General features: G+C 41.1%; 2 protein-coding genes and 5 non-coding genes across 7 annotated transcripts; all 7 read right to left on the minus strand.

Moving 5' to 3' along the window:
* Positions 1-3,758: 3,758 nt before the first annotated feature.
* LOC123448714 (photosystem II repair protein PSB27-H1, chloroplastic) lies at positions 3,759-4,848 on the minus strand. Its single transcript, XM_045125689.1, has one exon. It carries the CDS (start codon positions 4,609-4,611, stop codon positions 4,093-4,095), a length of 519 nt encoding a protein of 172 aa, XP_044981624.1. The 5' UTR covers positions 4,612-4,848; the 3' UTR covers positions 3,759-4,092.
* Positions 4,849-4,949: 101 nt separating this feature from the next.
* LOC123448713 (eukaryotic translation initiation factor 2 subunit beta) lies at positions 4,950-10,522 on the minus strand. Its single transcript, XM_045125688.1, has 10 exons — positions 10,413-10,522; positions 10,227-10,326; positions 9,318-9,423; positions 9,185-9,240; positions 8,719-8,770; positions 8,532-8,632; positions 8,091-8,236; positions 7,818-7,960; positions 6,888-6,973; positions 4,950-5,203 (listed from the first exon to the last, which is right to left on the minus strand). Exons 2-10 carry the CDS (start codon positions 10,269-10,271, stop codon positions 5,126-5,128), a joined length of 813 nt encoding a protein of 270 aa, XP_044981623.1. The 5' UTR covers positions 10,272-10,326; positions 10,413-10,522; the 3' UTR covers positions 4,950-5,125.
* On the minus strand, positions 5,289-5,371 carry LOC123451529. The gene has a single exon (XR_006632377.1). It is a non-coding gene; the product is annotated as a small nucleolar RNA SNORD34 (small nucleolar RNA).
* Positions 5,459-5,535, minus strand: LOC123451526. The gene has a single exon (XR_006632374.1). It is a non-coding gene; the product is annotated as a small nucleolar RNA SNORD34 (small nucleolar RNA).
* LOC123451525 lies at positions 5,686-5,768 on the minus strand. Its single transcript, XR_006632373.1, has one exon. It is a non-coding gene; the product is annotated as a small nucleolar RNA SNORD34 (small nucleolar RNA).
* Positions 5,854-5,936, minus strand: LOC123451528. Its single transcript, XR_006632376.1, has one exon. It is a non-coding gene; the product is annotated as a small nucleolar RNA SNORD34 (small nucleolar RNA).
* LOC123451524 lies at positions 6,128-6,209 on the minus strand. Its single transcript, XR_006632372.1, has one exon. It is a non-coding gene; the product is annotated as a small nucleolar RNA SNORD34 (small nucleolar RNA).
* Positions 10,523-17,130: the final 6,608 nt, after the last annotated feature.

A 17,130-nucleotide genomic window follows, 5' to 3' on the forward strand; every position in this document is an offset into this window, starting at 1 on the left:
TGTTCGCTGGGAATCGCTGCTGTTCTTGTTCGCTGCCAGTGCCTGCTGCCAGGCCGCCAGGGGGAGGGGATGAAGACAGGCAAGGGGAGGGGCCGAAGGCAGGTTGGATCTGTTTCAGGTAATCAGGTTCTTCACTAGTTCATTTTCTTTTAGAACAGATTTTTTTCTTCCTGGTGAAACAAATCACATGAACATCGAACAGCTGAACTACAGAACTGGAGAAGGGTCCTGTTGACTGCCACTCACGGATCTGCTGATTTGTCCGCCTACATCAACATTCAGGTGCCTTTGTTCCCTGTTTTAATCATTTTATGCTGCTTGTTCTTGATAAGTAACATGTCCTTTAGAAAGCATTTATCTGGTAGTAACAAAAGGAAGATAAAAAAGCAAAAAGATGACGAGGTAAAATCTCTAAAAGGATCACTTAACAGATATTTCAAACCTGGTAGTTCTTCTAGAGGTCCCCTGGAATTGGCCATAGTATGTGTTGAACAACCAACTGAGAATGCAAATGCTACTGATGATGATATGGATGTGGGTAATGGTAATTCTAGCGAGCAGGAAAATGTAACTCGTTCATCAAATTGTGAATCACCGAGTCAGGGCCCTGCACCGAGTGTCGATAAACAAGAACCATCCACTATTGATATTTTTGACCCACGAAACTGGGATAATCTAGATGATAAGGCAAGGGATATTTTACTTGAGAAGGGCCCTGTAAGGAATGATGATATTGTGTTCCCTCCAAATAGTAATTCTAGACATTTTTCACTATCTTATTATTCTAGAAAGTTGAGGAATGGAGAGGTACATGCCAGGAAATGGTTGGTTTACTCTGAACATGCTAACAAAGTGTATTGTTTTTGTTGCAAGCTTTTCAAATCCCATAGCAACAAGAGTGCGTTAGCTGGTAATGGGCTGAGTGACTGGAAGCATCTTAGCAAGAGGCTTAAAGAACATGAAAATGGTGTAGAACACATTAAAACCATGAACACTTGGAATGAGTTAAAAGTTAGACTGGCCAAAAATAAAACCATTGATAAGGATTTGCAGCAGTAGATTAATAAGGAGAAAGAACGTTTGAGACAAGTGTTAGTGAGATTAGTAGCAATTGTTAAATATCTTGGTAAACGTAACTTGGCTTTCCGTGGATCTAGTGAGAAACTTTATCAACACAACAATGGTAATTTTTTGGCATGTGTAGAGATGATTGGTGAATTTGATCCAATAATGCAAGAACATCTTAGAAGAATTCAGAATGATGAAATTTATCATCACTATCTCAGCCACAAAATTCAGAATGAGTTGATTTCTCTATTGGCCTTTAGTGTTACTAGTTCTATCTTACAAATTATTAAAGAAGCTAAATATTTCTCCATAATCCTTGATTGTACTCCAGATGTTAACCATCAAGAACAAATGACCCTAATTATTCGATGTGTTAACATGTCAAATAGAAAAATAAAAATAGAAGATTTTTTAATGGAATTTTTGACAGTGGATGACACTTCTGGTTTGGGTCTTTTTAATGTACTTCTTGATGCAGTTGAGTCTTATGGCTTAAATATTGATAATGTAAGGGGCCAAGGGTACGATAATGGTTCCAACATGAAAGGAAACAAACAAGGGGTACAGAGTCGTTTACTTGAAAAAAATCCAGGAGATTTATATATGCCATGTGCGTGTCATAGCCTCAATCTTACTTTGTGTGATATGGCAAGTTCTTGTAGTGAAGCTATATCCTTCTTTGGAATTGTGCAACGAATCTATGTTTTATTTTCAAGTTCCACTAAAAGATGGAAAGTTTTACTTGATCATATTCCTAGTTTAACGGTAAAAGGTTTGTCTAATACTCGGTGGGAGAGTCGAATCAAAAGTGTAAAGGCTATTAGATATCAAGCTCCACAATTAAGGATCGCTTTGTCCGAGTTATGTAAAATTTGTGATGATGCCAAGTCAAAGAGCGATGCAAAAAAATTATTTGATGCGCTTGGTAGTTTTTAGTTTTTACTTGGCATGGTTATTTGGCATGATATATTATTTGTTGTAAACATGGTGAGCAAGAAGTTGCAGTCTGCATCTATGTGTGTTGACTCTACCTTGCAGCAAATTGAAGGCGTAATGCAATTTTTTGATAAGTATAGAGATGAAGGATTTGCATCTTGTTTAACTATCGCCAAAGGTCTTGCAATTGATATGGGCATAGAACCATCATTTCCAATAAAACGTAATGTTACTAGGAAGAAACAATTTGATGAACCTGATAACGATGAAGAAGTTCTAAAAGCTGAGAAGGCGTTCGAAGTTAATTACTTTTTAGTTGTGGTTGATATTGCAAAGGTCTCTCTGAGAACTAGATTCAAAGAACTCAAAGTTTTCAAAAGTATATTTGGCTTCTTACTTAGCTCAAAAGACATGAAGTTATTGGATGATGTCGAACTACGCAAATGTTGTGCTAAGTTTGTAGAAACATTTTCACTAAATGGTTCATGCGATGTTGAGTTAGATGATCTTTTTTCTGAAATAAGACTGCTGCAAATGACTTTACCAGAATCAGATTTGCCATTGCATGCTATGGAGATTTTTGTGTTAGTAGAGATATTGACTGCTTTCCAAATGTTTTAATTGCTTATCGAATTTTGTTCACTGTACCAATGACCGTAGCATCAGCGGAGCGTAGCTTTTCCAAGTTGAAATTGTTAAAGAACTACTTGAGGTCAACAATGTCACAAGAAAGATTAAATGGTCTTGCTACTTTATGTATTGAGAAAGATAAGTTGGATGAAATAAATGTTGATGCAATAATTGATGACTTTGCTTCAAGAAGTGTTAGAAGAATTTCCAAGTTCTGGTATAGACGTGAAATTCTCAGTTAACTTTACTATGCCTTGAGCAGGAATGTTTGAAAGAATTGAGTTACTATGCTGTGAAGAATTTTGGAATGAAGAAGAGGGCCGATTGGCGAGGATCGAGAAACAAATGTAAGTTCATGCCTAACTTTTTATTTGATGGTAACACAAAAGATTTATGTAGCAACCAGTTTTGACAGGAATTTTTATTTTGCAGAACAAAATGACAGTCTTCATTCAAATTTAGGAATGCAAGCTTTTGTAAAAAGAGAGCTTTTGTCGACCTTCATCTCCTTACTATCATGATGTAGTTCACTTGATCGACAAATAAATTGTACTGTCAGTTTTAGAGTCCAAATTAAAATCATCAGACTGCGCTATGTATTGGATATTACTTTGGTTTTGAAATATAAAATATTTTGAGCTTTTTGAGTAAACAAGGACCCCTTATTGTTGTCTTGCCCCAGGGCCCGTATATCTATGGCCCGGCCCTGCTCGAACCGAAGTTATTTTGCCCTCTAGAAACTCAGCGTAAAGTACTCCATTTTAAGATACATGAGTAGCCCGTCAACGAGGATAACCCCTGGCCTCTATCGGTAGACTTCAAAATGCACTGTAGTTTAAGAAAAGTCTAGCAACTTGCTAATGAGAATTTTTTTGTCTCGAACGGAAGTTATTTTGCCCTCTAAAAACTCAGCGTAACGTACTCCATTTTAAGATACATGAGTAGCCCGTCAACGACGATAGCACACTGGCAAACCTTATTGCGTGTAGCAAGCAAATACAAAGTCCTTCGTGTTTTGCCAATAGCATTGCTACTCGCAGCTAAAGAATGATATTGTGAATCCACTAGCACTGTCTGGACTGTGTTGAGGCACGCAATGCAAGGAGGAATAAGGAAGACGCTGATACAGTACAACACTAACGATTGTCATTGTGAATCCACTAACACTAGCCATCCACAGAACAAAGCCGTTCCGCTCGGCAGCTGGACTGCGCTGGGCAGGCAGACGCAATGCAAGGAGGAACAAGGAAGACGCTGATACAGTACAAGACAAAATCAAGGAAGGCCAACAATATTCTCACCATGTGGATCATGAGCCGATTCAGACAAGTCGTAGAAACAATTGATAAAGTCGAGGCTCAAAATCGGAACCCACGCACGGGACAAGCACCGCGAGGTACCCCATGGCCATCCCATCCTCATCCTCATCCTCATGACGGAAGGAAACACACATTATCTTCAGCGCCCGCGCTTGAGCGACTTCTCGACGGCGTCCATCTCCTCGAGGATGCGGATGCGGCGCTTGTTGGGGATGGGCGCGGTGGGGCCGAAGCTGATGTAGTGGCCCGACACGGCGTTGAGCGCCGAGTACATGTCCCGGAACGACTGCCGCCCCAGCAGCGCCTTCTCGCGCCGGTACTTGGCAACCCACGAGTTGGACATCTCCCGGAGCTCAGTCACCGCGTCCGCCACCTTGGGGTCCGTCTTGTCCATGCTGATGGTCGACCGCACCTTCCCGATCACTTCCGTCGTCTCCGTCACGTACTCGTCGTCCGAAGCCGCACGAGCGCGCTGCGGCGACAGCGCCATCAGCAGCGCGGCTCCCACGCCGGTGCCGGTGCCGGTCATCACGTCCCGCCTGCTGCTGCCGGTCGCGTGGAGTGCCGCCGTCGTGCTGGAGCGAGCCGCGGGGAGCGGCTTGGCGACGGCCGCTGCTGCCGAAGGGGCGGTGAGCATTGCGGGGACGGGAGACCTCATCTCTTTCTTTCTTTCTGCTCGAGGATGCGGCGCGGGGAGAGGAGGTTGTGCAAAGGGAGGCAGCGAGCTTCGCTCCAGTCGTTTGATAGCTTAGGTCAGGCACAAAGGACACGTCGGCTTATCCTCTTATCACGACCTGTTTTCTTGTGAGGCTGTGTTTCGATTGCCGGGATTTTTCTTTCCTTACCAACGGGGCTGCGTGGTTGGCATTCCTTCCAACCGCCCAAATGGCTACCGTACATCCCTCCATTACTGGGGCGTTTGAACGAAATAATACATATCAACTCAAGCAGATCTCACTAACACCAGACAAGCACAAAAGGCAAAGGAGCCAGCAATAGGCAGCAAACTTAGATCCTCTGAGATAAATAGAAATTCACAGCAGCAGCAGCAGCATTCATATTCATAGTACACGAAATAACAAAAACCACAAGGCGGTCTAGGCACAGTATAAGCTGGACAATAAAGATTGTTTGTAAATCGGCAAATTGTTGGATTACGTTGACAGAGCAGCTTAAGTTCCAGCCTTCCGACGCCCAACTTGCGCCACAAATCCAGCCTTGATAGGAGCAACTGACCTTGACGAACCACACTGATCAAGGTAAATAAATCAAATCAAACGTTAGTGTGTGCATAAGAAAATCCTAAACTGCACCAGATCGAATTAATGGCTATGATTCATCCTCAGATGTTGCATTAGTTCTCATGAGGTTCGTTAAACAATGTAGGCAATAAAGGTTAGCACCTTATCACTGGTAAAGTGGCCACAGAAGCATATTAGTTTTTAGCTAGAGGCAGGCAGGTGAAAAACAGAAGAGCCAAAAGAGACATGATCATATAATAACGCACAAGCCTCAGTTGCTGCGATTATTATCACATATTTGTCAAACAATGTAGGCAATAACTTGACTCATCATCAGCACTACCCCAGAAATGCAAACTAACATCTGAAATCTAGGGCAAACAAAATACTCCCAAGATTGGTCAAACCGTTGCGGTAGCCCTTTTGACCCTTTGGGCGTTGGAATGGACAAGAACATGTTCCATCCTCATACGCCGAAGGGTTGCCGACGTTCCATCCTCAGACATTGCATAAATTTCTCACAAGATTGGTCAAACAATGTAGGCAATAAGGTTTGCAACTCATCATAGGTAGAAAGCCCACAAGCCACAAGTATTGGAATGTAAACGTAAATGACAAAAATACAAAAAAGAAGATTAATTGATTTAGTGCATTTTTTTACATCCTCAGACGTTGCAGAAGTTTCTCATAAGATTGATCAAACAATGTAGGCAATAAAGTTCGCAACTCATCATAGGTAGGCAGCCAAGGAATGACTACTAAGCAATAAATAACACATTTAGCTAAAAGAATAAACACAAACGGAAGAACCATCGTACTGAAAAACCTTAGATGTTAAAATTATTGCCACAAAATAATTTTCAAATAACGTAGGAAAAATGATTCTGCAACTAATCATCAGCATAGAAGACTAGGTCAAATAAAAGGCAGTGTTCCATCCTCAGAGGTTGCAGAAGTTCTCATAAGAGTGATCAAACAATGTAGGCAATACTGTTTGCAACTCATCATAGGTAGAAACAAGATATCCTACTAGCACAGGAACCACTAGTAATAACTAATGCAAATGCAAATAAAACGATATTAGTTCAAAACAATAAACAGGAACACGAAGGACCCATGATACATCTTTTAAGTCTCAGATGCTTGTAAAATTATCAGAACCTACTGTCAAACGTATCAAATAACTAAGCAGCTTATCATGGAAAGACCTCCATAAGTGGCAAACAAACATAGTAACACACACTCTGCAGGAAGTATGACACATTTATCACACAAATGCTTGTCATATAATGCAACCTGGCAGCTCAAAGGCAAAGTTGATAAAAAGTACGACATGACAACAGAGACAAATACTATATTGCTACTCTCGTGATGATTCATCCAAAGGTAGGAAGCGGAAGTCAAAACAGTTGTAGGGATAGAGTCAAAACAAACATAGTAATACACACTCTGCAGGAAGAAGCAATAAACCAATACGATGTTCTCATAGTTACCACTGCCACTAGTTTGCAGTGGATACAACCCCTCGAAACAGTTGTTGAGAGCCAGAAGTCAGCATAATTGTAAAAAAAAAATGAATGGTCTAGATCTAGCACTAAAGATCATTCAGACAAATGTCTGAACTGAAAGTCAGTAATTGTAGAAAAAATGAATGGTCTATATTTCCCACAGTAATTGAGTGTAACAATCTTACTTGTTCACAACGAAGGAAGAACAACCGATTCTCCTTGGAAAGGATGGTATCTGGGCTCTTACATCCATTACATATGACATATTCATCTGAAACAAGTGAACGTGGAGACAGCAAAAGTTAGTCCATTGAGCTTATAGGAAATCAAAAGCAGCTGAGATTACTATTCCACGTCCAGAAGCTCTAGGTTATGATTGGACGATCATGCCACAAGAAAAATATAAAGCTCATTCACAGCAGGTGACCATCATACTTCATACGCCATAGTTACGTCTTTCTTACTGGGGCCATTAGAGATTGGGAGTTAACTTGCAAGGATTATTTGGCATCATGGTGCCTTTTAATTTCAGATAAAACTACCAACCTTTATATTCAACGCAGAACACTGAAGTTCAATGCCTCTTTAATTCACAGGATTTTGAAAACGCAGGAATAGGAAAACTAGAGGGTTGGAGTGGCATGTTCATTTGAACCCTATATGATTAGTAAGGAGTGTTTGATGCCAATGGAAAAACAAAGGAATTGTAAAAAGAGATTGGAGTGGATGTTAGATTTCCTATGAAATGTAGTACAAAAGATTCCATAGGAAAAGTTCCTATGGGATTCAATCCTATGAATCAAAGGACCGATGTAGAAAAAAATCCTAAGGATTTCAATCCTCCAAAAATCCTATAGAATTCCTTTGAATCAAAGGAGCCCTAAAGTTGGTACGATTCCCTTGATTCCACAGGGTAAAATGGCCACGCACAACAATAACTAAACCTTAAAAATTGAAAAATTGAAAACAAAAACAACTGTAGTGATTTTTTAGCAACACAGCTGCAGGCTGAAATATTTAATTTGATGTTATGCTTACACGTAAAAAGCCAGGACTTCATAAACTTTAGCCAAAAAGGAGCAGAAACTAGGTCAAGGAATAATAAGGAAACTTACTGATGTATCTCCTGAGTATAGCTTCAAAGTTCTTCGGGGCAAATCTTCCTTTGATAACTAACCTTTGTTGCCCATCAAGGGATCCACTTGTTCCCATCTCAGCAAGTAAAAACATCATCACATGTTCAGGTTGCCTATGCATTCTGAAAAGTGGAAATATCACTTAAGTTAGCTCATGATAGCCTTACAATTTTCAAATCAAATTTAAAATATTCAAATAAAACAAAGTAACAGAAAACAATATCATATGGGGCAAAAACAAAGAAGAATTACGTTTTGCACAAGTCCATGAAGTTCACAAAAACTGTCTTCTTTGTGCCTTCCCTAAGAACTTGAGGAGGCCGCATAACTGTTCTTCGTCTATCACCAGCAAGATCTGGATTATTCTCACGCAGGATATTGAAGACTCTGCCAAGCAGCTGTAACCAAACAGCTTGATGATTAGATTTCACCAAAATGAAACTGAGCACTATCCAATATTCTCGTCATGTACCAATAGCATCTAATAAATAAATAACAAAGAACTAAATCAAAAAGCACACAGAAAGAACTTAAGAACGCTTCTCAATATGCACTGTAAAGCAACTGAAATGAAATGATTAAACAAATGATCTTTAATATTAGTTTGTTCGCAGAACTAATGGTCTGTCATTTGTCAACATTCAATAATAGGATAGTAAAATGTTAATTAAACAGACATGGAAGTACAATTACCTCATCGTATTTGTAATCTCTATCAGTTCCTTCCCATGGGTATTGGGTTGCTCCACCCAGCACAATCCCTTCTCCTTGTTCATCCTCTCCGACTTGATCATCTGGACATTACATACATGCTCAGATACAACAGCGAACGTAATGAAGATAAATAAAATACTGACAATCAATATATCAATATATTTACCAAGAGTGTCTTCACCATCTCCAGCCTCAACAAGCGATGGATCAAGTTCCACCTGAAATTTGAACATCGGTGAGTTAGAGCAAATAGCAAGACAAAACTGATAGTCCAAACAGTATTTTCAACAGTGATGAACCCTGAGGCTTGGGCATTGTAGTGGCTTATTGCATTGGCATCTCATTAGGTTTGGCATGAGAAAGGAGAACATGACAACATAATCTAATGTCATATACTCCCTCCGTTCCTAAATACAGGTCTTTTAGAGATTTCACTACGGACTACATACGGATGTATGTAGACATACTTTAGAGTGTAGATTCATTCATTTTGCTCCGTGTGTAGTCCATAGTGAATCTCTAAAAGGACTTGGGGAGTACAAAATAGATAATAGACATCTCACAACTTTTTCAAACAGCATTGGAAATAAGCAAAACACAGCAGAGGCACAAACTCAGCATAATGAACTCACAACTTTCTTCTTTTTCTTTTTCAATCCCGCGAAGCTTGGCTCGCCAGATTCAGTGACTGAAAATAATGCAGAAAACTTTCAGCAACAACAGGCAGCAGATAATGAGATCTTTTTTTTGCATCAATACACAGACCTGACAAGCCCTCTGTCTTCTCTGCCAGCTTATCAACCTCATCAGCTGGATCTTGGATGACGACCTTCTTCTTCTTCTTCTTCTTGGTTGGATCAAAAGGTGCAATCTGCAAAACATCATAAACATTATCAATAAATGTGCACAAGAGACAGGAAATACAAGCATGGCACAACAAATATATAAAACATTGGAATACAACTATTTGGAACCAAACTAAACATAATACTAATACTAATAAACAGTGAAGCACACTGTCTTCTTCCCACCTCTTCATTCAATGAAGGGATTCCCCTACTGTTTGCCCGTCAAATAAAAACAGTGAAGTTATCCAGTAATTTCAGTACAAGGCAACATTATGGTGACATATAATTTCAAATGTTAGCATCACACTTTTGTTTCCATGATAGTCATTGGCAGGGATGCATAACAACACCAATATCTCCAACATGAATTGTTTACCTGGTCTGATGCAAAAATCTAGGTCATCTGATAGAAAAATCTACTTACAGCATAGGCAGACATTAAGAGTTCAAATGTCCTAAAAAATCACGTACTACTGTTTAATGCTACACGAGCTTCAAATCCTATGCTTAATTGTTAAGTCTCGTACGTTTAGCAAATATAAGAATTGCTGCCCGTAGAGCGAACCATGGCAGTACCGCATCTGACTACACGTCACACAACCACCATTGGCTTAGCAGCTTAAATCGCTCTTGCAGATTAGACATCTTCAACCAAAGCATACAAATCGACAGATGGACCCCATCGTCTCGAATTCACAAACCAGACAAACAGCAGGCACGAAATTATATCCGTTCCCCTTGGTTTGGCAGCCTAGTCGCCGTCCAAACCAAAGACGAATCCGCCGAAACAGACGTGCAGAGAGAAACCGATAAGAGAGCGTTTCACCTCGGTGGCCTCCTCCTTCCGCTCCATCTGCTCCTCGTCCGCCATGGTGACGCTGGCCTTCTTCACCCCCTCTTCTGCTGGCGGCGCGACGGCTCTAAACCTAGAAAGGAGGACGCAGGAGCCGGATCAGATCGGGTTGGATGGGAGAGAGACGGATTCTCGGGTGAAAGGGTTTCCAACTCTTACAGCGAGAGGGAGAGGCGACGGCGGCGGGGGCGGGGCTCCGGGTAGGGTTTCAGTCGTCCAGAGCTCTTTCTCTCTCCCACTTCTTTTGCCAGGCGTTTATCTCAGACGAGAGACGATGGGCCGTATTTGTAGACCCTAGCCTGACTTCTTTTTTTCCGGGCAACGGAAAACCTAGATGCGGCCTTGGCCTTCTTTTACAGACCTTTTCTTTTTCAATAGACAGTATGCTTCAAATTCAGTTCTTCAAAGAAAAAAAAAGTATGCTTCAAAATCAAAGAAAAATGGTTAATCGATAAATACCGCTGTAATTTTTGTGATTCCCAGAAATACCACTACAACATTTCTAGAACTTAAAACGTCACTTCAATTGTCACATCCATAAATGTCATTGCAGACATTTGAGCTTGGTTCTAGTCAAAACATGACAATTTATTTATCTTGTATTTCCCCCAATGATGAAATCCCCCCCCCCTCTCCTAAAGAAGAGAAAACGAATCCTAGTAGATTTAGGTCAATCCCCTCGATCCAATTCTCTTTCTTCCTCCTTGCACGCTCATGTCGTTGTCACCCCGCATCTCCAATTGTCATCGTGCTCATCAGCACTACTTGATATGTCTCAAACATATGTTTTCTAATTGTTTTACGCTATTATAATATTTAATTTCGAATACTTTTTATACCAAATTATATTATTTTTCTCGAGTAGCCTATTAATTAGGTGCCCATAGTTAGTTGTTGTTTTCTGCATGTTCTCGACTTTTTAGAAAATCCATGTCCACATAGATCAAAAAACGAGTTGTTGTTTTGTGCATGTTGTTGACTTTTCAGAAAATCCATGTCTACAGAGGTCAAAAATCCGGAGAATGTAATATGATTTTTTTGCATCATGAGGAGTCCAGAAAGTGTCGAGACCTGCTAGGGGACCCACGTAACTAGGTGGTGTGGCCACGGGTGGACCCGCACCACTAGGCCATGTTGGGCCATGTGCATAATCTCTCGCCCAGTCTTTCACCTATAAATCCTAAAATCACGAAACACTTTGTACCAAATTTCTTTGATTTTTTCCGCCGCCGAAAGTTGTTGCTCTAAAGAGATCCGATTTGGAGGCTTGTTCCGACACCATGCGGGGGAAGAAATCTATCATCAGAAGCTTATTCATCAGCCTTGTTGCTTCCATGACCATATGTGAGTAGTGTTGAAATATACCCTAAAGGCAATAATATTATACAATTATATTTCCATATTCATAATTAAGAGTTTATATTCTATGATATAACTGCTATGATCCTCGAATATGCGATTAAGTGGAAAACTCATATGCACGTGTGGAATGATAAATGGTTAAATAGAGATCCCTAGTCTTGCCTCTTAGACTTTCTCAAGTGTTGTTGGTGATTGATGACCCACAAGTATATGGGATCAATCGTAGTCCTTTCGATAAGTAAGAGTGTCGAGCTCAACGAGGAGCAGAAGGATCTGACAAGTGGTTTTCAGCAAGGTAATATCTGCAAGCACTGAAATTATCGGTAACAAGTGGTTGTGTGGTGAGATGATTCGTAGCAAGTAGCAAGTAATAAAAGTAACAACGGTGCAGCAAAGTGGCCCAATCCCTTTTGTAGCAAGGGACAAGCCTGGACAAACTCTTATAGGAATAAAAACGCTCCCGAGGACACACGGGAATTTCTGTCATGCTAGTTTTCATCATGTTCATATGATTCGCGTTCGTTACTTTGATAGTTTGATATGTGGGTGGACCGGCGCTAGGGTACTGCCCTTACTTGGACAAGCATCCCACTTATGATTAACCCCTCTCGCAAGCATCCGCAACTACGAAAGAAGAATTAAGACAAAGTCTAACCATAGCATTAAACTAGTGGATCCAAATCAGCCCCTTACGAAGCAACGCATAAACTAGGGTTTAAGCTTCTGCCACTCTAGCAACCCATCATCTACTTACTACTTTCCAATGCCTTCCTCTAGGCCCAAATAATGGTGAAGTGTTATGTAGTCGACGTTCACATAACACCACTAGAGGAAAAACAACATACAACACATCAAAATATCGAACGAATACCAAATTCACATGACTACTTACAGCATGACTTATCCCATGTCCTCAGGAACAAAAATAACTACTCACAAAGCATAATCATAATCATGACTAGAGAGGTAATGAGTAGCATCAAAGATCTGAACATAAACTCTTCCACCAAGTAATCCAACTAGCATCAACTACAAAGAGTAATTAACACTACTAGCAACCTTACAAGTACCAATCGGAGTCGCGAGACGGAGATTGGTTACAAGAGATGAACTAGGGTTTGGAGATGAAGATGTTGATGGTGATGAGTCTCCTCCGATGAGAGGAGTGTTGGTGATGACGATGGTGATGATTTTCCCCTCCGGGAGAGAAGTTTCCCCGGTAGGATCGTCCTGCCGGAGCTCTAGATTGGTTCTGCTCAAGTTCCGCCTCATGGCGACGGCGAATCCTCCGAAAAGCCTCCTCTTGATTTTTTTTCGAGACCGAAACCCTTCTTGTAGCAAAATAGGGGGGCCAGTGGGCCAGCAGGGAGCCCACAAGCCCCCTAGGCGCGGCCAGGGGGTGGCCGCGCCTAGCAGGCTTGTGGCCACCTGCTGGCGCCCCTCTCGCACTTCTTCGGCCCAGTATTTTTATAAATCCCAAAAAAAATCCACGTTGATTTTCACGGCTTTTGGAGTTGCGCAGAATAGGCATCTCAAACTTGCTCCTTTTTCAGGCCAGAATTCCAGCTACCGGCATTCTCCCTCTTCATGTAAACCTTGCAAAATAAGAGAGAAAAGGCATAAGTATTGTACCGTGAAGTGAAATAACAGCCCAAAAAGCGATAAATATCAACATGAAAGCATGATGCAAAACGGACGTATCAACTCCCCCCAAGCTTAGACCTCGCTTGTCCTCAAGCGAAAGCCTAGATTAATAAACATGACCACATGTTTAGAGAGAGAGGTGTCGACAAAACAAGATACGAACATGTAGGCATCATGATCATGATTAGAACAACAATACCAACATATAATCTCTCATGCTAAAGTGACAATTCCTTCACAAAGTAAAGTATGAATCAAGAACCTTACCGAGAATTAACAACCGATAGCCTATAGTCATTGAAGCAATTGCAATTTATCACAACATCAGGAAGAGTCAAATAAGAGCTTGTAAAGCAAATCCACATACTCAATCATCTTTTCGTTCTCTACAATTGCTACAACTCACGTGGTACTCATGAGATCAAAGTTTCAGCTGGACACAGAGAAAGATAGGGGCTTATAGTTTCACCTCCCAACTACTTACCTCAAGGGTAATGTCAACAATAATAATTAATGAATACTTACCTCCAAGTTGACATATGAATATATATCTTTCTCAAGCATATGACGTTAGCCAAGATAAAGGCGAAACAAGGAATTGGTGAAGACCACCATGACTCTTTCAAGGGCAAAAAGTAAAGGTACAAGATAGGCCCTTCGCAGAGGGAAGCAGAGGTTGTCATGCGCTTTTGAGGTTTGGATGCGTGTCCTCTTAGTGCGGAGGAATGTCACTTTATATTGCCTCCTGTGATAAAGAACTTTATTATGCAGTTTGTCGCTTTTATGTCTTCCTCATCACAGGTTCGTACAAAGCTTATTTTCCACACACTAATAGATCAAACATATTAGGGAGCAATTTTTATTGCTTGCACCGATGACAACTTACTTGAGGGATCTTATTCAATCCATAGGTAGGTATGGTGGACTCTCATGGCAAAATTGGGTTGAAAGTTTGTGGATGCACAAGTAGTATCTCTACTTAGTGCGGGAGGTTTTGGCTAATATGGGGTGGAAGCAATCGTCACATGCTAAGGGATCTCTAATTATATAACATTGTTCGGAACCAAGCAAACACAATTCATTATGTTGTCTTCCTTGTCCAACATCTACTTCTAAGCATGCAATAGTTTAGTGAGTGTTCACAATCATAGATGGTGTTAAAGATGATATATTTGTATGTGAACCTCTCCTTCTTTATCACTTCCTATTAATTGCAACAATGACCAAGGTCTACGTTTGTCTACCCTCAACAAGTTTCAATCAACATTCTTTTTATATGTGAAGCCATCACTTCCCATAAGATCATTACATGATCTTTCATGCTTTTGTTCTTTTCTCAATCTTTTGATCATGGCAAGAGGCAAGGCCCTTCAACTAAGACACTCTTTATTATATGGCTCACGAGCTCGAATACATTGGGGGTGACACAAAGCAAAACTCAAGCCTAAAACACCAAGACCTTTATTCTACTAGAGAAAGAGAAAACTGAAAAGGAACAAACTAAAACAAAGGTAAAGGCAAAAGATGTGATGGTGATACGATACCGGGGCAACTCCCCCAAACTTGGCACAAGCCAAGGGGATTGCCCATACCCATGCTTAGTTGTCTTCCTTTGGAGGTGATGGTTATGGAGTTGTTGCAACATGGGTTTGATCTTCCGTCTTCCAAGGCATAGGTGCTCCATCATGGAAAGATGAACGGGTCTCCGGAATCCTCAAATCTGCAGCTAACCGTATAGATTTAAATCTATACTCATACTCACAGTTTTGGTTCTGCAGGTCATAGATCTGGGCTTGGAGGTGATCAATCCTGTCGTAGAGCCTGGAGAGGTGCTTCCCAATGTCATTCGCATCAATCTTGTGCTTGTTGGTGAACTCCGTGATCATCATGTGGTTGGCGTTTAGTCCATGCTCCACCATCCCTTGGCACTTGAAGACATGTTGCTCCATTGCTTCGAGCCTCGCCTCCATGCTTCCGGTCTGGGCCCCTCAACATCACGGATGTGCAACATCCCCTCACGCATCTCGATAGATTGAGGGTGTTGCAGCACTCCCGCGAGGTAGGGATTGATGACCTTCTCGAAGATCTTGTCATTCGGAGCTTTTGGGGACGTCATAGCGATCTAGATCTCCAGCAGAAACAAGCTCAAAACGAAAACAGAGGAAATTTGGTGATACGAGGGTCAGACCTTTCGGGAGAATATATAATGATTTTTTTCACACCATAAGGTGTACTCCGCACGAAAACGGAGTCCGGGAGGCGCACGAGGTGGCCACAAAGCCCCCCAGGAGCGGCCAGGGGGTGGGCCCGCGCCTGGCAGGCTTGTCGCCTCCTCGCACGCTTTCCGGACTACTTCCAATTTTTCTAATTTTTTTTAAAATAATCCAAAACGGAGAAAAAATCCTACTGGAAAAGTTTTGGAGTCTGTTTTCTCACCGAATCACATACCTCTTTGTTTTCGGAGTCTGAAATAGGCTGATAAATATCCCTTAGGTATTCTTCTGGAGTTATGGTATTGATAATATTGCTTTCAACATTAATGGGAGTACCTGAGATATAATGCTTGATTTTCTGCCCATTTACAACTCTCGGACAATTACCTTCCGTGTTGTTGATCTTGATAGCACCGGAACGATATACTTACTCAACAATATAGGGATCTTCCTATTTAGAGAGAAGCTTGCCTGCAAAAAATCTTAAACGAGAATTATATAGCAAGACATAATCACCTACATTGAACTCATGCTTTTGTATCCTCTTATCATGCCACATCTTAACCTTTTATTTGAACAACTTGGCATTTTCATATGCCTGAGCTCTCCATTCATCAAGCGAGTTAATGTCAAATAACCTCTTCTCACCAGCAAGTTTGAAATCATAGTTGAGCTCTTTGATTGCCCAATAAGCTTTATGCTCTCGCTGAAGAGGTAAATGACAAGCTTTACCATAGACCATTTTGTACGGAGACATGCCCATGGGATTCTTATAGGCAGTTCTATAAGCCCACTGTGCATCATCGAGCTTCTTAGACCAATTCTTTCTAGACCTATTGACAGTCTTTTGCAGAATTAGTTTAATCTCTCTATTACTTAGCTCTACTTGACCACTGGACTGAGGGTGATGTGGAGACGCAATTCTATGGTTGACATCATAATTAGCAAGCGTTTTACGGAAAGCGCCATGAATGAAATGTGAACCACCGTCGGTCATTAGATATCTAGGGACTCCAAATCTAGGGAAAATAACTTCTTTAAGCATCCTGATAGAGGTGTTGTGATCAGCACTAATAGTGGGGATAGCTTCTACCCACTTAGTGACGTAATCAACAGCAACTAGGATATGAGTATACCCGTTGCATTTTGGAAAAGGTCCCATATAATCAAAGCCCCAGACATCAAATGGTTCAATGACAAGTGAATAATTCATAGGCATTTCCTGACGTTTACCGGTATTACCTATTCTTTGACATTCGTCACAAGACAAGACAAACTTACGAGCATCCTTGAAGAGAGTGGGCCAATAGAAACCTGATTGCAATACCTTGCGGGCAGTTCTATCTCCCGCATGGTGTCCTCCGTAGGCCTCGGAGTGACACTTCTGTAGGATCTGTCACTGTTCATGTTGAGGTACACAACGTCTAATAACACCATCTGCTCCTTCCTTATAAAGGTGAGGATCATCCCAAAAGTAATGTCTTAAATCAAAGAAGAATTTCTTCTTTTGCTGGTATGTGAAACTAGGTGGTATATATTTGGCAACGATATAGTTTGCATAATCAGCATACCACGGTGCACTACGTGAAGTATTGATGGCATTCAATTGCTCACCAGGAAAGCTATCATCAATAGGTTGTGGGTCATCAAGAACATTC

This window comes from Hordeum vulgare, chromosome 4H (assembly GCF_904849725.1).
Source record: "Hordeum vulgare subsp. vulgare chromosome 4H, MorexV3_pseudomolecules_assembly, whole genome shotgun sequence".
Lineage (NCBI taxonomy): Eukaryota > Viridiplantae > Streptophyta > Magnoliopsida > Poales > Poaceae > Hordeum > Hordeum vulgare.